The 20,478-nt window shown below is 41.0% G+C and overlaps 5 protein-coding genes across 5 annotated transcripts; 2 read left to right on the top strand and 3 right to left on the bottom strand.

Moving 5' to 3' along the window:
* Positions 1-131: 131 nt before the first annotated feature.
* LOC310926765 (UDP-glucuronosyltransferase 1A6-like) lies at positions 132-6,561 on the top strand (the record flags this gene model as incomplete). Its single annotated transcript, XM_083888953.1, has 9 exons — positions 132-656; positions 3,291-3,354; positions 3,435-3,583; positions 5,149-5,276; positions 5,382-5,475; positions 5,556-5,681; positions 5,775-5,862; positions 5,947-6,166; positions 6,291-6,561. The coding sequence occupies 9 exons, from the start codon at positions 132-134 to the stop codon at positions 6,559-6,561; spliced, it is 1,665 nt and encodes a 554-aa protein (XP_083745079.1).
* Positions 6,562-6,629: 68 nt separating this feature from the next.
* ndufb3 (NADH:ubiquinone oxidoreductase subunit B3) lies at positions 6,630-8,316 on the bottom strand. Its single transcript, XM_083889299.1, has 3 exons — positions 8,258-8,316; positions 6,969-7,097; positions 6,630-6,863 (listed from the first exon to the last, which is right to left on the bottom strand). Exons 2-3 carry the CDS (start codon positions 7,094-7,096, stop codon positions 6,713-6,715), a joined length of 279 nt encoding a protein of 92 aa, XP_083745425.1. The 5' UTR covers position 7,097; positions 8,258-8,316; the 3' UTR covers positions 6,630-6,712.
* A 638-nt stretch (positions 8,317-8,954) lies between these two features.
* Positions 8,955-12,537, bottom strand: pecr (peroxisomal trans-2-enoyl-CoA reductase; the record flags this gene model as incomplete). Its single annotated transcript, XM_083889290.1, has 8 exons — positions 8,955-9,386; positions 9,721-9,832; positions 10,171-10,281; positions 10,367-10,463; positions 10,563-10,644; positions 10,821-10,986; positions 11,074-11,207; positions 12,426-12,537. 8 exons carry the CDS (start codon positions 12,535-12,537, stop codon positions 9,304-9,306), a joined length of 897 nt encoding a protein of 298 aa, XP_083745416.1. The 3' UTR covers positions 8,955-9,303.
* Positions 12,538-13,459: 922 nt separating this feature from the next.
* On the bottom strand, positions 13,460-16,012 carry rpl37a (ribosomal protein L37a). Its single transcript, XM_083889774.1, has 4 exons — positions 15,982-16,012; positions 14,764-14,892; positions 14,599-14,681; positions 13,460-13,624 (listed from the first exon to the last, which is right to left on the bottom strand). Exons 1-4 carry the CDS (start codon positions 15,982-15,984, stop codon positions 13,561-13,563), a joined length of 279 nt encoding a protein of 92 aa, XP_083745900.1. The 5' UTR covers positions 15,985-16,012; the 3' UTR covers positions 13,460-13,560.
* Positions 16,013-16,322: 310 nt separating this feature from the next.
* cfap410 (cilia and flagella associated protein 410) lies at positions 16,323-20,293 on the top strand. Its single transcript, XM_083889866.1, has 7 exons — positions 16,323-16,497; positions 16,616-16,634; positions 17,962-18,008; positions 18,099-18,328; positions 18,459-18,609; positions 19,699-19,798; positions 19,878-20,293. The coding sequence occupies exons 1-7, from the start codon at positions 16,421-16,423 to the stop codon at positions 20,034-20,036; spliced, it is 783 nt and encodes a 260-aa protein (XP_083745992.1). The 5' UTR covers positions 16,323-16,420; the 3' UTR covers positions 20,037-20,293.
* Positions 20,294-20,478: the final 185 nt, after the last annotated feature.

Here is a 20,478-nt window from a genome sequence, read left to right as displayed (position 1 = left end):
GAGGAGGAGCCTGGGGGTGGGTAATGATTCCTAATGATTTACAAAGTGCATTCTCTTCTCACCCATGTGCCCACACACATTTCTCTGTGCTGATACAGTGAGGTTTGCACCAGCAGGAGGAAAAGAGAACAATGTGGAAAGCAGCAGTGTTTGTGTTGTTGCTGTTGAACCCGGCCGACACCAGGCAGGAGAACGGTGCTGCAGGTGAGACGAAGGACTCTGTGAAAGAAAAGCCCAAACCTCAGCCGCAGGTGAAGACAAGCGAGGAATTTCATGCAAGACAAGATGCCTCTCCAGCATTCCTGGGTAACTTGCTTGTGATACCCATGGATGGGAGTCACTGGATGACCACGAAGGCCGTTGCCCAACAAATGGGTCGCCGTGGACACCGGGTCACCGTTGTGATACCAGAGGTCAGCATGCGCATGGGCCCGGGGAAGCACTACGACACCGTGAGCCACCCGGTTCCCTATGACATGGCTTTTATAGAGTCTGTGCTGGCCTCGCAGAAGGCGAGCATGCAAAACTCTGGACTCTCTTTCGTGGAGAAGACTAAGAAAAAAATTGCACATTTCCAGAAAATTATAGGATTACTGCACACAACTGCAGAGAGTCTACTGTTCAACGACAGCCTCATCTCACACCTGGCGCAGCAGGTGAGTGAAAGAAACGAAGAAGCAAGAGTGAAATGGAACACGGTTGAACTTTATACACAAACCTGTGTGTCATTGAAGCCTTATCAACTACTCTTGGCTCAAGGTTATATTTATTTATTAGTTGATTAGACTTTAGAGCAAGTTTTATTAGTTTTAGAGTTTTTTTTTGTAATGTGGAGTATTTGCCAAGTGCAAGATTCAAAAAGGTGATAATAAGAATTGTGACCCAGCATTTACCAGATGACATCCCTGAATCAAATATAACGAAAGTAACCTGTAGTGCAAAAGTTAATAAACATAACAACATGAATAAGACCTAAATATTCAGGATTCAGGAGTCTCAGGAGCTCAATCTGAAGAAAAACATGAGCAAAAATCAGAAGAAGAAAAAAACAATTCATTTATTAATTAAACCAAAATGAAGAAAAATGATGCCGGCTAACACTCTCAAAAAATACAGTAACTACAAGATTGTTACACTAATTGTTTTTGCATGTGGGATGTTTTGTTGTTTTTTCTTGCCGTTTTAGTTGTATAGAAGACTTTCAGTGTTCAACAGTCAATAAATCAATCAAACTTTATTTTAGATTGAAGATTCAAGAATTTTTTATTGTCATTATGGGGACATAACGAAATTTTGCAGTGACTCCCGGCTTAAAAGCACACGATAAAATAACAAGATTGACGAAAGACTTAACACTTAAAGGACACAACAAAATGTAAACGCAACAGAAGACTTAAACACTTGAATCAGACACAACAATGTAAACACAACAAAATATATGACTAACAACAACATATAACAAAATATAAGATATAAGACTGGAGTATGTGCAAAGAGGTATAAATATAGATAAAACTACAAAACTACAAAGTGCAGCTTAGTGCAAGTCCAGTCATTTGTGTAGATGGTGTGTGTGTGTGTGTGTGTGTGTGTGTGTGTGTGTGTGTGTGTGTGTGTGTGTGTGTGTCCTGCATGTGGGGGGCTTAGTTTGGGTGGGGGGTTGGTCAGCATGGGTCTGTGAGAAGGTGTGAGAATGAGCGAGAGGGTGCGTGTGGGTGTAGGGTGGAGTCGTTTTCACTGCAGGAGGGTGATTGCTTTCACAGCTCTGGGGAAGAAGCTGTCCCGGAGTCTATTGTTTTTGGCTTTCATATTTCTGTACCGCTTCCCTGATGGGAGCGGAACAAACAGTGCGTAGCAAAACAAAAACCAACCAAAAACAGTTACTACATTCACATAATAAAAATGTTCTGACAGAACTGGCAACCCGTGGTTGCTCGGCAGCTGAGACTCTACTGACTGCAATGATTGGTAGACAGCGGTAGGTGGCGCCACATGCCAAAATATGATTTCAAAACACAAATTTGCAGTCTGCAAAATATTTTTTTTGAATGCAAATATTTTGTCTGTGCTGTTGTTGTTGGTGAGTTCAGTTTGTTATATGAACATTATTCCTGAGTCTCTGTGACATATTAGGAGGATTTTATGGCCAGTTGCTTTAGATTTATTACATAATGCACCTTTAAATAGTACTTTACCCACAAAGCAATGCAACTCAAAGTGCTTCACAAGATAAAAACATTTAAAAAAAAAAGCTTTTACATATTAAAAACAGCAATGGAGAAGTGAGGAAGTTATCACGAAATACTCATGTGTGATCTAAACAGGAAATAAAAGAAGATAACAGAGGAAACGTAATGACATAGATAAGTGAAACAGTACTTGCGAGTAAACAAAAGAAGCAAAGGAAGACGAGATAAACTGGAACGTGATCAAAGATTAATAGGTGCGGTAACATTACCATTCCCAGGTCTTTGTGGAGGCTTCTCCAAAGACGAGGACCATAATAACAGAACAGAGGCCTCACCCAACGTTTTTTGGCTCTAACGTCAGGAATCAAAATACGTGCAGCTGAGAGAGAGAAACAATCTTACTTTGACAATGTTCGGTTAGATGATAAAAAGGAGTTTTGGTGAAAAAAAAAAAACATTATCTGAATCTAAAACTGCAAGAACTCGATATTTACACACATTCCGCAGTGGTTTCTTTCTATCCTTTGTCTCGATTTCACCCCCCTGACTCGCTGAACCTTTTCACAGAATTGTGTCATGCAGATGGTCAGTGACCTAAATCCGTTGCAATGTTGAAACAGTATCTTTGAACCGACACATAATTCTCTGGCAAAGCGGCATGAGCCGTTGTTTGTTTGCAAAGGATTAAACCTTTGGTACGATACTAATACCGTCACCTCACCTTACCTGTTAAACGGCTGTACTTGTCAAAACTTGTGTGACCTTTTCAGCGCTTCATGATCAGATTTGGAAAAAATGTACACATCACAGCAGCAATGAAATGTAGTAAAGTAGAGATCTTGACTAAATGGACTTAAACGCATCCCTTCTGTATTGGATAATAAAACAAGGATGACAGAAATCTCTGACAGAGCCAGACTCAAAGATGTGCAGCCATCTGCCTCGACCGGTTGTGGTGAAAGGGAAAATGGGGGACAGAGGAGAGGTAGGAGACAGAAAGGACAAGAGGGAGATGAGGCAGAGATTGTTGATGAAAATTATACTGATATCAACTTTAATTATAGCATAATATTCATCTATGTGCACCCTTTCACTCTGCAGGGCTTTGATGCAGTGCTGACGGACCCCGCCGTACCCACAGGTGTGCTGATTGCTCGGAAATTAGGTGAGTTTCTGACACACTGGGATCGTCTCTGTGTACTTTTTGTGCACTTTCCTCGTCAGTCATTACTCACTGGATTTCAGGCATCCCCGTGGTTAATCTACTGAGAGGAATCCCGTGCTCCCTGGAAATGAAGGCCGCAGGCTGCCCTTCTCCACCTTCATACGTGCCTCGCTTTTTCACGCGGTACACCGACAGAATGAGCTTCAAGGAGAGAACCGTCAACACCTTGGTGAGTGATTGACCACGTGACCATGAAATGAAAAAGGGAAAATCTGTGTTGCTCAAACTGGGGCCTCGCACGAATCTTCATCCTCGTAGACTAGGGCAGTGTTTCCCAACCCTGGTCCTTAGAGAACGCTGTCCTGCCATGTTTTATATGTTGCCCTACTCCAAAAACACCTGATTCAGATGAAATATTACATTTTTGATTTTTTTTAATGTTTCAACTTCAGTGGATTTTTTATGTTTTTTTCATGTTTCATCTGAATCATGTGTTTTTTGGAGCAGGGCAACATGTAAAACATGGCAGGGCAGTGTTCCCTGAGGACCAGAGTTGGGAAACACTGGACTAGGGGACGGCAAACTGTGGCTGTTCAGCCCCTCTGCAGTGGCTCCTTGTACCTGCTAATGAAAAGAATATGCCATTACTTTCAAAGTGCACACCTTAGTTAGAGATTGAGGCAAGAAATTAAAAGTGTTTTTATATTTCATCAACTAAAAATAGAGAGATATGAACAGGTAACGAGTTAAAAAAAGTTTTTTTCTTCCAATTTCATAAATGCAACAAATTCTAGTTCTTTTACATGAAACATATTATTTTAATTTCTCCTGCAGTCAGACCCCTGTCCTATAGCAGACACTCTTACCATTTGTCTCTCTTCTTCTTTTGTTTTATTCATGTTCCCTCGTTACCACCTTAGGTTTGATCGCTTGTGTATGAGATCTGTGGAAAGAGAACTCTTCCCAGGACAGGACGCGATTTGATCAACTGGTCCTTACTTGCAATTAAATACAGTAACCACTGCCAGTACATACAAAGGGAGGCAGCACAACATCAGAGGTGTTTGGATAAGATTGATGACGTTTTTTTCGGCCCCTCAAATAAACCTAGGCTCTTGTTTGTCTCGATAAATAGTGGTTTTATTGTCCTTAATCAATCAATGAATCATTTTTCTAACACGTCATATTCTGTCAGTAATTTTGTGTACCATACATACAGCTCACATTCTCATTAATGACATTTAAAAATCCGATTATTAGAAGTCGTGTTACAGTGATTATAAATGATCACGGAAGTTGTACAAACAGGTTAAAATGTCTTAAACGCCCAAAAGACTCTAACTTAAGATGCCAAGAAAAATAATCCCATTACAAGTGTTGCACTTCGGTCTCAACTTTGACTCTCTACAAGTACTTGAAAATAATCAGTGCCGGCTCCAAAGTTCATAGGGGGAAACCAGCAGTTATACATGACAGCACACAGGATGTGTTGATGCAGTGCTGCTGCTGCCATTGTTAAGCCCATTTGTGACTTCAGTGTTTGCTCCTTTGTTCAGATTAACCTACCTGACACAAACTTAACAAATGAGGCCGTAGTAAACCAGCAGCTCCTCACAGATTGTTGAGGAGATTAACCTAACTCACAAACAGACTTCCATACATACTGTATGTTAAGAGAATATAACAAGAAAATATAAAACAGAAAGACTATTATCTTCATCTGCATTACCACCATTATTTAAATGCAACAAAAAATGTTTTTAAAGACCTTCTCCTTATGCCTCTGACGTGCAGATATCTTTACTGGAGCCACTGCTTTGCAAAGTGATTTTCTGGCATTTTGACAATGTCGCCCAACAATTCCTGGGAGAGCAGGTGGGCGTAGCGGAGGTGCTGTCAAACTCGGATATCTGGCTGCTCAGGTAATGTGTATTAAGGCTACAACAAAACACAAACAACAAATGACTGAAATGTTTTAAAGTCTGTCTCATATTCAGAATAATAATTGTGATACTGTGATAAAATAGGATTGATTTCACACTGGAGTTCCCACGTCCTCTCATGCCAAACGTAGTACTCGTTGGCGGCATCAACTGCAACGTGAGAGCTCCTCTACCCGAGGTACGACTGCTGAGCATTTCTCATTTGGACAAATGTGTCACCATGCAGGGTTTTATTTCGATGGTTTTTACGTTCTGCAGGATTTGGAGAGCTGGGTGTCAGGAGAGCACGGGTTCATAGTGTTCACTTTGGGCACCATGGTGTCAGATCTGCCAGAAGAAACCACCTCCATCTTCCTGGAGGCCTTCAGACAGATTCCACAGAAAGTAAAAGATTAAATGTTGCAAACATATACAGGTCTGGGATAAAAAAAAAATGTATAAAGACACCATAACTACAAAATCCACCTTGTTTGACAGGTGATATGGAGATACACTGGTCACATTCCTGACAATGTCCCTGAAAACGTGAAGATCATGAAATGGGTCCCTCAGAATGACCTCCTAGGTCAGTGAACACATCATACACTGTATAGTTATATTTGCTTAATTCTTCCCAGTTTCAATAACGTAGCGCTTGTTTACACGTTAGCGCATTCTGGAGCCCGAGCTTTCATCACTCACGCTGGCTCCAATGGACTTTTCGAGGGACTCTGCCATGGCGTTCCCATGGTGATGCTGCCATTATTTGGGGACCAGCCGGATAACGCGGAGAAGCTGGCGAAAAGGGGAGCAGGAGTTGTGTTGGATATTACTTGTATCACTACAGAAAGCCTTCTTCAAGGATTGAATGAGGTCATAAATGATGTCAGGTAAAACGCTCACTCACAATATGGCTGTCAGATGAGTTTTGGAATCCTTTCTTTTTTTTTTTAATACTGATTTTTAATTTCCGTGTTGCATTATTAAACTCTGCTGGTTCGTTTGTGTGTGCAGGTATAAAGAAAACATGCAGAAGCTGTCGGCTCTGCATAAAGACCAGCCAATTCAGCCACTGGACCTTGCAGTGTACTGGACAGAATATGTGATGCGGCACAAAGGGGCTAAACATCTCAAGCCGGCTGTCCATGACCTTAACTGGATCCAGTATTTCTGCCTGGATGTGATAGCGATACTCGCAACCATAGTTTTAGTTTTTGGAATACTTACAGCAAAATGCATGAAAATGTGTTTCTGGACACTAAGCAGGAAAAGCAAACAGGATTAGCAGGGTTCTACAAGTTTGTTGTTGAATGTCTGATGAGACTTAAGAAGAATAACTGAACAACATTCAGTGGCCAAAAAGACATTTAATAAAGAAATATACATAATATTAGCACACTACATTACGGCCTGGCTTTGTGGGAGAACTGTAAGAATTAATGGCCACCCTTCTTTGGTGGGAACAGGGTGTATTCTACAGCCAGAGCGACAGCAAAGGCAGCAAATCCCCACTTGAATCCTCTGAGCAGCACATCTGAAAAAGTCACAGCACGAGCAAACCCGCCCGCGTATCTCCATGCCTCATTACTGCAGAGAGAGGGAGAGGAGACAGAAGGACAGGGAGCAGCGTCAAGAGCCAGACTGGAGACACAACAATCACGACTGCACCTCATGGGGGTAAAAAATACTCACCGTAACCACGGGTCCTTGATGCCCCTGTTTGCAAGTCTCTGCTTGGTGAATTCCAGCGGTGTTCCCTCCACTTTCCACTGACGCCAGTCTGGCAACGGCACCTTGTTGTGGCCGTGGTCACCTCCCATACTGTAAAAAAGATACATATCCAACTGGTTAATAGCTTTTAGTGTAAGCAGTCAATCTGAAAATCAGTCAATAAAAACAGATCTGATTTATAAAATGTCTTGGAATTTTCTTTAGCCCTTTATCAAAACATTTTCAGAGATCAAAATATGAAAAATACTGTTATGTTAAACTGTCAAAAATGACCCCTGATTATACAGGTCTGATCTCCAGCTACACTGTGTGTGCTATTAGCTTGCATGCGTTGAAAGTCTAAAGTCTATAATTATGGAGATCACAACACATCTCGACCATTAATCAAATCATAAAAGCCGGTCAGTCAAACAACCATCTTATCATTGTGTCTGACCTTAATTCACTATATTTTTTCCCAATTAATTCACTATATTTTTTTTTCAGCCTAAAAATCAAAAACATACAATAATATAATATGGAAATGTTATATCATGAAGTGACACTGAATGGTCTCCATCTGGATGTGAAGAAAACCTTTAGTGGATGCTAAAAGCCTCAATGTTTATGTGATGATTTAGGTTTAGTTTGCATGTGCCTCAAGTTTTACCTCAATTTCACTTATGTTTCTACATAGAACAGGTAAGTAATATTTCAGAATTACAAAACACAAATTATCACCAAGTCTTGAGAATATTTCGGTTTTTACATTGCTCTGTAGCCATTACTGTAAAGGTCTGTAAATCTGTAGGTCTGTAATCCAGACACGGATTAAGACATTTGAATGACAGTGTTGTTGATACTAATTGACGATAAATCAGTCTATAATGATCAATTATTAATAACATGATATAAACGTTGCAGGCAAAGTTCACTCATAACGTCACCACAGCATCATAACACGCTCTGCTATTGAGTTTAAATACTTGACACACTTTCAAACCCAAAATAGAAGATCCCTCAAATGATCCTAAAAATCAAATAAGATAATTTAAATCAAAATGCAGACACACAACTGTTTGTAGAGACAGAAGTCGCTTCTTCTGTTAGCATCGCGCTAGCTAGCTACGTGTTTCGATCAACAAATACAACGAAGGCGATAGTTTTGTGACATATCACTCACTGATTTAATCACAACGTGTCATTAGGTCTTGCGAACTGACGAATATGCATCCAAAAACACAAGCATTTTTCAAAGAAACACACTTTACCTGAGTGTTCTGTTGTGACAGTGACCTCTGCTGCCGGACTTAAAGTTGCGACAGATATCGACGTAATACGGCAAAAGTACGGCAACTCACGCGGACCAAATCTCGAAGCGTTGGTTATGGTTTATGACGGTTTGTGGAAACGACAGAGCAGAGGCAAATAGATGTAAATGTCATATTCAAAGTCATTAAATATAATGGATAAAGACAATAAGATATGACAGAAAGACTGAAAACATTTCTGTCACGTTCTCTGCTCATAGAATACTAGCCTTGCTCCTGTTGACTTTAATTTGTTTCATGTTCATGGGATGACCATCTTCATCCCCACTGCAGTTGTTTTACATGTACCTATTTATTGATTTCCCTGTCTTGCCTGTATTTTCAATATATATTTTTTTTAAATGAAGAGAGACCATATTAGTGTTACAAAATAAAACACAATACAACCTTCAATAATGTAAACAACACTATCTACTACCTACCTTGTGGTAGAGTATTTTATGATCGAAGACAGTGAATGCGCAAAAACATTGTATTTATTATGCAAATTATGTTTTTATTAAACAAAGAGAATTTAATGTTTGTGAAACCCCACTACCATTAAATATAAAGACAGTTGTCCCCCCACATTTCACAATATACTAGACACACAGTGGAATAGTGGCTAGCACCAAAATTGAGAGAGAGAGAAAGAGAATATTGCATTGGGGAAAAAAAAGTTCTTAATAATTAAAATTTCTTATTTTCTGTCTATTCTTCTGTATCCTTTGTACAGAACTTTGTGGTTATCATGTTTGAAGACCTCCACGAAGCATGAAGCAGCATGTTTACTTACCAAAGACTCTTAAGTTAAGTTACATTTCAGTATTTCATGGTACATCGCACTATCCAGGAAAGTGATCATCACTCTGCTGCTGTTATCAACAACAAACAATCATGTATATGATTTAATATGTCAGTTATAAGTGTCTAAAAATCAGCAGTCCACCACCATGTTTCAGTAATGTGACTTCTGGGTTTTGAACAAATGTTAATATTGGGCTGTGTTACAGTTTGCTTTTAGGATGAAGCAGCTCCTTCAGAGACTCCAGGTTCTCGCCCTCTGGAGCTTCAGGCCATGCACTGTGGTCTGGAAAAACAAGGAAATACAAGAGGAAATGTTCAAACACAGAATCTGGAAATTATATTTTAGGTCCAGTTGTCCAGGCCCATAAAAATAATGATTTGAGTGTAAAATTAGTTATTTATGTATGTGTGGTCTGATACATGTATGCTCAGTAGATGCATATCTCACACACATTCTGTACATGCATTTATTTTAAATGACTTGACCACCAACAAATGAAGTGGCACAATATGAGCTCACTGTTAAGTCATCTGCATAGAAATCCAGACGATAAATAGGAAGGCGTGAATGAGCGAAAACATGTATTCATGTATTATTATAATAGGACTGCACTTACCAGGTATCTCCCACAGAGAGTGGTACAGGCTCTGTCCTGCATCAACCTTCAACGTGGCTCCAGAGACGAAGGAGGCAGCAGGAGAGAGCAGGAAACACACTGCTGAGGAAACCTGACAAAAGAAAGTATTAAAAAAAAAGAGAGCTACACACATACAACACTGTACATCCTCGACTGAATGTATCTGTGGCTCAGATCTATTGTCACACTGAACAACCATTACTCCTTTGCTGAATACATGACTAAAAGACATTTAAGACAGATGTGGCGTGTCGTGAACAGGCATCATGAAAGCCCCTTGTTTTTATGGTGTAGTGATGTCATAGTGAACGATACTCAAGGTTGAATCTGGTGATATGTCACGGCTTCTCTGCAGAAAGTCTGGAGTCATGGATTTAACAGACCAAGCATTACACATAGCAAAGCTGCAGTTCACATTTTAGGCATTACCTCTTCTGGTAATCCCAGCCTCTTTGCAGGAATGGACGGAATAGACATCTTGAAAAGTGTTGGTCCAAGATCCTTGTAGTTCGTCATTGCAGTTTTGGAAAATATTGTTCCCTGTATCCAGACAAACACACAAGCTTTAAAATGCCACGTGTTAAGAAGAAGTCCAAAACTGATTCTGCTTTGAGTCTGAACGCACAGGTGCCACAGCGTTAACCCTGACTCCGGTGTGTGCCCACTCGATGGCCAGGCTCTTGGTTAAGTTGTCCACCGCTGCCCTCGCTGCCCCAGTGTGCCTGTCAGGATGGACACACAGTGTTTCAGCGGACAGGAAAAGTGTGTATGAGAGAGTATATTATGGTTAGTGTGTGGAATTGGAGGGAGACGTTGCTTACGCCATGCCTGGGAAACCCTTCCACATGTCAGCAATGATGTTGACGATTGCACCGCCATGCTGTTTCATCCATGCAGTGTAGACTGTGAGGCAGGGACAGTAAAACAGTCATGCATCATATGAAATACAGAATCAAGCATTTTCAGGCATAGCCTTGTATTTATTTTTACAGTCAGAAAATAACACTTCAGCCCACCAGGGGGCCTCAGCACTTTGGGAATCACAGCTCTGGGCCTGGTATTATCTGCCTGCAGCTTACCTTCTCTGCAGCAGTGAAATGTTCCAGTCAGGTTGGTGTCAATCACAGCCTTCCAGCCTTTGTAGGACATGTGCTCTGTTGGGCTGCTGAACTGTCCTCCTCCATTGTTCACCAAGAAGTCTATTCGGCCAAACTCCTTGAGCACCGAGGACACAAGAGCTTTCACCTGCAACAAAGACATAAAATGACCAGGACATAATATATGTCGTGTGATAAACAAATATAAATGTCTTATTTTTTTGTGGGGGATCACCTCATCTTCATTGCGGATGTTGCAGGTTAGAGGAGTGACACGAGCAGGGCTGGAGGGAGGGATTTTTTGTCTCATCTCCTGAGCTGCTTCCTCCAGCCTCTCTGCCTTTCTACTGGAGATCACCACACTGCAGCCTGGAGACAAGAGACACAGTCATGGCCAGTTCAGTTCACTCACATCAAGTCACAATATGGATATGTGTATTAGTGACTATTGAAATTCCAGTGATAGGAATAATGAACACATTATCTTATTATTATCCGGATCTTCAGGAGAGAAATACATTAGAGGTCGACGGTATGTTTTTCTCTGGCTGATGCTGATATTTATAAATCAGTGCAACCTAGTGGCAGATGTATGATACAAATGTATTTGGGCTAGTCTATATATATATATATATATATATATATATATATATATATATATATATATATATTTTAGTGCTGTCAAACGATTAAAATATTTAATCACGATTAATCCCAATGAATCGCACATTTTTATCTATTCTAAATGTCCCTTGATTTCTGTAGCATAATTTTTCCTGTTTTTTATACTCTTATCCACATAGAAAAGTGGATCAGCGTGCTTTATGTAAATGTAATTTGCATCTTTTGGCATATACTGCAGTGTAGGGCTGAACAATTAATCTAAATGTATCTAAATCGCAATACAGCTTACTGCAATTTCAAGACGCAATATTTGTTCAAACCAAATTATAGTTTTAGATGAATTATTATTACACATTCTACAGACTGAACCATCCTGGCAGACACAAACTAATCTATGTTACAGGCTAAACCTGGTGTGTGCGTGAGGAGCTATGTATGTGTGTGTGCTGTGGGAGTTATGAGACGTTTGTGTACAGAGTATTGCGTGTGACGTCAGAGAGATACACATATTCATATATATATATATATATATATATTATTAAATAAACAATAGAAAAACCTTAACTTTCCCGAAGTGACTCGGGGATGGAAAAAAGTCTTAGTGAGTATTTTGAGTATTAATGGGTTTTTGAAAGAACACAAAAAAAGGAGTATTGTAGTGTGGTCTACTGTGGGTATCACGTAGAACACACCACTGTGTATGGAATACAAGTGGTCTCTGTCCCCTAAAGTAGTCTCTTTTTCTCCGTACACTCTCGTCTCTGCTTGGTGTTGGTCCCTAAAACCACTCAACTTATTGAAATAGTTCACAATTTCTTCAGTTTGTGTCTTGAAAAAGTATTTTTATCTTTCGCCTGTCTTTTTGTCCGTGTCAAAGTTCACCTGACTGGCAGCGGCTGTCAGTCACATCGAAGCCTCTGCTCCGTGAGAAGAAATAACACAAACACGGACAGAATCACTCACCGAGCTCCAGCAGCTCTTTAGAAATAGCTTTCCCGATGCCGGTGCCTCCTCCCGTCACCACTGCGACTCTGTGGTTGAACAAGCCCGGTCTGAAAACACTGGACGTCGCCATACTTGGTTTCGACTGCTTCAGTGTGGTAGAACAATAAGGCATTTTGAGACACTACGCCCCCTAACGGGCGTTTTAGAACAATTCATGCCTGTGGTGCAACTACACTGCTTCAAATTTCTTGTATAAAAGGTACCCAGTGGTAGAAGTTACTTTTTTTTATAATATTACTCATGTCTTATGACATATACTGAACTCAAGTATCAAAAGTCATTTTCTGATATAAAACATTGCCTGCAAATAAACGTTTTCCAGTAAAACCCACTGCTGTTAAATACAGATATTAAATATTAAGACATGTAAAGTAGATTGTCAAGTGTGCCAGAGTGTCACTTTAAGAAATAGGCAAGTATATCATGAAGCTTTCCAACCTACACATTTGGTTTTTCTTAATTTCTCAACCATTTCACTGTAGTCTTTATTTGTGGGAGGTTTTTGGATTAAAATAAATAGAAAATGAGCAGAGACAAGTCCAAAGTATGAAGATTTGGAGCTGTCCCAGATTAATGAAATAATCAGAGCAATTTCTTCGTTTGTGGCTGTCAAATGGGGGCTTCAAGTTGTACTGATAGAGGCAATTGTCACCATGAAACCAAAGTTTGCTGTACACTTACAAAGCATCAGGAATTGTACATGAACTTATGATTGATTCCTGTCGCACATTAAGTTTTTTTATTTTATTTTCAGTACCAAATGCAGAAGCCCAATCTGTAGTTATTGATCTCATTGGCTATGAGAAAGCAGTGCTGCATTCAAAAAACCAGGGAAAACTCTTATGTAAATGTACTGGGCAGTAGCCCTGATGTGACAATTTCACTGGCAGCCTGAGCTTCCATCATGTGGGGAGCAATGAGAGTGAGAATGTAGTGTTTAACTTCTGATACAACTGCATAGGAGATGTATAAAAGAGACAAACAAAAAGGAATCCACTCCAGATCGCTTTATTCTTTTTAGACGTTGGTCATGTCCAGCTCAGTTGTTAATTATACAAAACTAAGTCCCAAAACCGCCGATCATAGCAGCGGTTTACTGGTCCTTCAACTCCTTCAGTCTCCTGATCGCAGACTTTACTGTGACAGCGGAAGTCGTGCTGGGGGGAAAACAAAGAGAAAAAATTACTTACAACGTCAATTTTGATTAAAACCAGAATAGGACACACCCCAATTCCACAACTAGAACACACATTTCTTTTTCTTGGAAAAGAGCGATGCTTTATTTACAAGTATGCAAACATTAATTCATGCACATAGTTTTGTAATTTGGGGGCCTGTTACAAACACGATTTATACCAAACTTGTAGTGTTAACGTTTTCAGGGGCATGCAAAGCTTAAGAAACGATAAGCACTACAACGCCAACTGTAGCAGTCACTGTAAAAATGAAATACAATAGCCAACTGCAGAGGACAGCAAGCAGCCATGCCTGATCAACATCAACAGTGTTGGCCTAGAGTAGCTACAACTTCAGCCCATGTGCTCCTTGACCATTCAGGTGTAAACAATTCATGCTGGAGCTGACGGACAGTTAAATATCAGTGAGTACAATTACATTTTACGTTTATACAATGAGATTTTGAGTTAAAAACAAAACATGAATTAAATCGAGTTGGACCAACACCAATATAATATGATTGGGAGTACAACTCGTCTAGAATCTCCGAGAATGCTCTGCATTTACCAGCATTGGCTTCGACCCAGAAAGATAAAGTGCCATTGGACAAAAGACAGTGAGAACACAGTGCCATTTTGGACCGACAAGGACAGTAATTTTATGCTTCACCAGCTTAAAGAATGGAGGATATTCAACTTAATTAACGAAGACACAATGGCACATAACTAGCCACCACGTAAACCAGAATACGCCCAATACAAGCAAGGTGAATGGCTAACGTAGGAAAGGACGCAAATCATTGTATTCATGAAATACATTTGAATCTCTGGCATTTGAAATGGAACAAAAACAGTAAACCAGATTAGCAGCATAACATGTGAAGCCAAACACAACTGAATGTAGCTAATGTCATCTTCAAATCTAATCATCTTTGAACAAATCAAAAGAAACCTACTTGTATGTCCAGGCACCTCCAGCTACAGTCTTCCTGCAGGACCCACAATGCCAGATACCAACAGCCCTCCTCTTCATCTTGGTCTGTCATTAATCGAAAAATATTTTGTTATCAGTGTACAATATACAAACGTGAGTGCATCTTGAACCATAAAATTGTGCTTACCTTGCCACAGAAAGAGCAGGTGTATTTTGAATGCTGGGAGATTTCAATTTTCTTCACCATCTTCCTCAGCGACGCGCCATAACGCGTACCATATTTACCAACGATCCCCACCTTCTTGGTGCGCTTGGCCTGTGGAGAACATCATAAAGAAGTCAATGACGACATGTTACAATAGGGATGGAAATGGCAGGGTACCTCATGATACATGCGGCCAATAATAGTATGACACAACGATGCTGTGATTATCAATGAGCGATACGTCACACGATATCAGTCTAACTAAAACAAAAACAAAAAACATGTTCCTGTATGACTTCTCCACTTATTCACAATATGGAGAACAATGTGCATGAAGTCCATGTAGTGAATGTGGATGGGGCATCTCTTAATGCAAGGAAACATGAAGTAACAACTCCCAGTGACAGAAACAGGCATGAACTGTTTACTTAAGGGTGCCTTAATTTGGTAATTAAAATATCGATATTTGACCTGGCGTAACGATTATCGGACAAGCATGGGGGAGGACGACACTACATCACCAAATATATTTTTATTACTCACTCTTATGTTAAAGTTATTCCAGTAAACGGACAGTGACAAGCACTGGGATATAGTGGGGTGTACACTTCAGTCACACACATATATCTGAACCAGATGAGAACATAAGCCTTTACATGACGCAAGTGTGGTTTTGAAGATAAGTTTGACAGTACTGGAGTATTAAGTCCGTCACATCACTACGGAGTTTAGCACATTTTGAGCCTGACAGCAGCAAACACAGCAGAACCACTTAGCGTTAGCTTCTGTCACATATAGCTAGCTACCGAGCTAGCCTAATTTTTACCAATTCATTACCCTGCAGTAATAAAGATACGCCCAGGTACATTCAACATTAACAATCATAATATTACTTCTTTTATAACGGAGCTGGTTCTCCAACAATAGCGAAATTCGGGCTTTTGCTGCCGACATCATGCTAACCTGACTAGCTTGCCCGGCATCTATAACCGTTTGAGTGGCGCAATGGCGGCACTCATTTCTGTGTTAGCAGGACATGAAAACATCGTTTAATCTGTCGTTACAATCACTAAAGCAACACAAAAATCAGTCGGGTTTGACCAGAGGTAGTGTCGCTACGTTTCTGAATGTGGTATAATGTCACTTATAGCACAAACACATTAGATTGATGCGGATTATGTAGAGACATTCTTCGCTCACCATCGTTTCAGTGGAGACGGAGGTCCAAAGAGAGAGAGTTTACGGCGCAGGCGCGATTTACTTACTCGGTTACGGTGCATTATGGGACATTGAGTTTTCAGATAAAGTAGACAAAGGGACATCAAAATGAAACTTTCATTTAAAAAATAGTTTGGCTAATGTTTTTATGCTTCATGTTTAACACGCTCTATAGTCATAATTATCAAAAATTATGTATTCATGAAAATGTAAAGAAAATTAATAAAACCGTAACTAGGGACGCGTTGGTAGATACGCGCATGCGTGTTCATGCGTTGGATGACAACATCCTTGTTGCTGCTGCTGCGGAGTTGGTTCAGTTGTTTGCCCGCATGTCATAATGCGTCTTTATTTTGTTTGTTTGTGAATTTACAATGGATTAAATACAACGTCTTCTTACCAGTTGACGGGGCTCGGTGCTATGAAGCTAACACGGAAACTGGTTCTCGCTAAGGCTAAGGCCTCGGACCTGGAGAGCGTGAAGAAGCTCAACTGCTGGTGAGTATTTATCATCGTCCACTACCAGTCAACTCTCTGTTTACATGCTGATGATAGTTTCTACAAATAGTTTTCTATGTACATACAGTAATGTTACATTTCATTCTTTTTTCCCTAGGGGATGCAGCCTAACAGATGTGAGTAATATAAAAATAATATTTGTTATTTTAGACAGACAGATGGATGGACTAAGGCTGAATCCCAATACCACCCCTTAGCCCTCCCCCTTCCCCCTACCCCTTTGTCAGAGTTCCCCTTGGCCCTCAAAACAGAGTTGAGGGAGCGAGGGGTACGAACGTTCCCCTAAGAAATGAGACACACCTCCATTACGTCATCACGTCGTCCGGACTTGACGCTCGCAGACTGCTACATCAACAAGCCGATGCGATGCTTGTTGATGTAACAATCCAAAAATGCCGTCCTCACAAGTAATGTCTGTTGCCTGGGCTATTTTTCTGTTTTTACGACTGTCAGCTGCTAACAAAGACATCGGCGGCGACGCTGTGAGGAGTGTTCACACACACAGTTACAGCGACTGCAGACCCGCTGCATTACCATAGCCACACACACACACACACACACGGTACAGAGGGAGAAAGCTGCTCGCAGACAGAGTGGAGTAGAGCGGGGACAGAATCTCCTGTTCTGTCCTGAAGACGTAACTGTGCACTCCGGCACAATTTGTTAATGTTAAAAAAAAATAGCGATAGCAGCTAGCTAACCACTTACGAAAGGAACGCCGGGATAGCATCGGCTACGACTAGCTAGTAATTCAAAACAAACTTGACGAGTGATTCAGAAACACCGTTGACAATTGAAGAAGACCACAATACAATCATTACACATGACTGTCGTGATTAAAATACATTGTGCGAGTCTTTAACGGCCAGCTTTCAAACTTCGCTGACAGGTGACGCGGCGGAAGCTGCGAAATTCCTCGAAGCCCTCCGTTTCAAGTGTGGTCCTGAGGAAGCTTCGTTTCGAGGGCTACGTAGCCCTACGGCTTGGCCCTACCCCTTAACCCTTATGAGAAATGAGACAGCACTACCCCTCACATGAACGCGCAAAAACAAGGGGTAGGGGGAAGGGGGAGGGCTAAGGGGTGGTATTGGGATTCAGCCTTACTGTGATACAATAAAATTATATAATATCAGTATAAAAGAATACACATGTAAGAATGCAATACTCAAGCTATAATTAAAAGGATTCAAATATCAGTATGTAGGTGAAGACGCAATGTAATCAGATTATTAATTCATATATACAAAGAGCATGTGTGCAGTGACATGTTATTTCTATACTGCCAAATACTGTACCTACCTGAAAATGCAATAAACGTGCAAGTATTTGTTATATTCAGTTATTCAACTGAGATCCCAGAATGCTCTTGGTTAGACGAGTGGTGTTTTGTAAATCTTACTGCTTGTGGTGTGAAATCTATTCCCTTACACTCTGTTTCCCCAGATTTCAATCTTATCTCAAATGCCTAACATTAAGGTGCTGACACTGAGGTTGGTTTTCTCACACCTGCTTGAATACTGTAATATATTGTCATTTTTGGATGGAGCCCAGACAGTGATCTCCTTTCTTCTGCTGCACAGCGTCAACAGCATCTCGTCCCTCGCTCCTCTGTCTGGCTGCACGTCTCTGTGTGAGCTCTACCTGAGGAGGAACATGATCCCTTCGCTCGCTGAGCTCTCACATCTGCGGCTGCTGACGCATCTCAGAGTTCTCTGGTTGGCTGAGAATCCCTGTTGTGGAACGGAGTCCGCCAAGTATCGGCTGACTGTGCTGCGCTGCCTGCCTCGTCTGCAGAGGCTGGACAATCAGGGTGAGTGCTGGGCATCAGTTATGTGGGAGCCAATGGCCGCTGAGAGGCGGGTTGAGCTCCTATGATGTTGACTTTGAAAACAGCAGCTGACAAAACACACTCTCACCTGTACAATGTTTTGCGTGTGCAGTGGTGACAGAGGACGAGATTGCTCTGGCTATGACGGAGGGTGAAGTGGTCACCACGCCCCCGGGCAGTGTCCAGACCACGTTGTCCACCAACGGACTTCCAGAAGCAGAGACGGAGAATGACCCGCTCAACTACAACATGGAGGAGACAAAGTAAACCTTAGTGATTAACACAAACTCACAGAAACGTAGACAGAGACTGCAGAAAGTGACATATTAAGGTCTCACCCCTCCCTTCCCTTAGCGCAAGGCTATTCAACTTAAGGCCCGGGGGCCAGATCAGGCCCTTCAAGCAATCTGGACTGGCCCGCTGCCCATTAACTCATAAATAATGAATGTATTATTAAAAAGCCAATAAAACCATAGCTTCGCTTATTTCTGGCACTTTGTGTCACTTTTTGGCAAATGCTAGTACAGCTGTAATTGTAGGCACACGTGTCTTGTTGGTACTGTAACTTTTATGTTTTGCACTAAGGGCCAATTGTAGCAGTTGTACCGGAATATTATTGGTACTGTTGCTTATATTTCTGCAAAAATAGCCTTTTGTGGCCATTTCACCTTAATGTTGTTTATATTTTTACCTCTAATTATGTAAGAGCCTTATCCAAATGTAGGTGGTACTGTAACTGTAGCCTTTTAGCACTATACGCAAATTGCATTGTACCTGAATGTTGGTGGTTTTGTTCCTTACATTTTTAGCACAAAACTGGCAGCTATTTCAATAAATAAGTGCTAAATAATTTACTGTACCGTTTACTGTACATGCAACACAAAATAGTAGTATAGGGGTTGACCGGCCCACTGGCTAGACAGCCTTCCGAAATGCTGGCCCCCTGGAAATTTTAGTTGAATAGCCCTGCCTTAGCACATCAGCAAACTCTGGTGGCCTTACCAAAAAATAACGTAATTCTATGCAACTAAATAGATAACTTAAGCACACATTCAAGGCTTATTTTAATACTGCATTGTACAACTTTTCTTGTTGATATTATTATTCTGCCTCTGTTTGAGCTTTGTGAACACAAATACTGTACTGTGTCGCTCATCCGGAAACAGGATCTGTCGTGCGTGTGTGCGTGCGTGCATGCGTGCGTGCGTACAGTAGCACACAGGGGCATGTGTTCGTCTTATGAAAATGCTGAACTGGGTGTTTTAACCAGTAGAATTTACCTCTGAAACTTGTTGCATCTTTTTGTCTTCATCTATACCATGGTCCCCTTTTTCTTGATTGCTTATTTTTAGTAAAATCAGGGAAGAGTTGGGGATGAAGCCCCTGTCCAGAGACAAGTTCCCCTCCCTTTCCTCTCCGTCGACCAGAGAAACCAGATCACTGATGAAAAAGGTAAGCCTCCCGCCATCTCAAGAAAATCTGAATCTCGTTTGTGTCGGCCACTCACCGATCGCTTGGGTTGAATTTTCAGACGCACACTCTGGACGCCGTTCTGCTGCTGCTGAACGATTTGAACGAAGAGGAGCTCCGCGTCGTGCATACGGCCGCGCAGAACAGACTCCAGACTTACACACCGGAGACTCTCACAGAGTCACTGCAGATACAGAAAACTGTAGACATCCAGCACTGATGTCCCGGCACATGCTCTCTCTTCTGTGACCTACTGAACTCAATACGCATGTGTTGATGTGTTTTCAATCACTACGGTTACATGGACAACAATATTCCAGCCTTGCCACAAATAAGAAAATAGTCTGAGTAACGCACGGCCATGTAATCAGAACAAGGTCCTATGCAAATAAAAGCAATAATCAGATTGACATGTGACATATTCCAGTTTTAGTGTAGTAGTATATTCCATAACCAACTCATCCACATCTGGATAATTGGTGTCCATGTAATGATTCTCTTGTGGAGAAATCGCGTCGTTTCCTTGGCGTTGTTTTTTCAGAGCAGCATGCCCCACTTGCCTTGTAAGAACAAATGAATGTACGTGTTGTTCAATGTAAATCTATTTCTGTAACTAGTGAGAATAAATTGCAATACATTAACTTTCCACGTGGAATTTAATT

This window comes from Microchirus variegatus (assembly GCF_963457635.1).
Source record: "Microchirus variegatus genome assembly, chromosome: 5".
Taxonomy (NCBI): domain Eukaryota; kingdom Metazoa; phylum Chordata; class Actinopteri; order Pleuronectiformes; family Soleidae; genus Microchirus; species Microchirus variegatus.
The sequence above is the reverse complement of the archived record's forward strand: the minus strand, read 5'-3'. Positions and strand labels throughout refer to the sequence as shown.

Bases quoted from the DNA above. Each gene is read 5' to 3' on its own strand.
- ndufb3 (XM_083889299.1), bottom strand. From the start codon at position 7,096: ATGGGAGGTGACCACGGCCACAACAAGGTGCCGTTGCCAGACTGGCGT. The intron at 6,864-6,968 runs GTGAGTATTTTT...CTCTCTCTGCAG, and splicing joins ATCAAGGACCCGTGGTTACG to TAATGAGGCATGGAGATACG.
- rpl37a (XM_083889774.1), bottom strand. The intron at 14,682-14,763 runs GTAAGCACAATT...GATTAATGACAG, and splicing joins CCTGCTCTTTCTGTGGCAAG to ACCAAGATGAAGAGGAGGGC. The intron at 13,625-14,598 runs GTAGGTTTCTTT...TTTTCCCCCCAG, and splicing joins GGAGGTGCCTGGACATACAA to CACGACTTCCGCTGTCACAG.
- cfap410 (XM_083889866.1), top strand. From the start codon at position 16,421: ATGAAGCTAACACGGAAACTGGTTCTCGCTAAGGCTAAGGCCTCGGAC. The intron at 18,009-18,098 runs GTTGGTTTTCTC...TCTGCTGCACAG, and splicing joins ATTAAGGTGCTGACACTGAG to CGTCAACAGCATCTCGTCCC. The intron at 19,799-19,877 runs GTAAGCCTCCCG...TTGAATTTTCAG, and splicing joins CCAGATCACTGATGAAAAAG to ACGCACACTCTGGACGCCGT.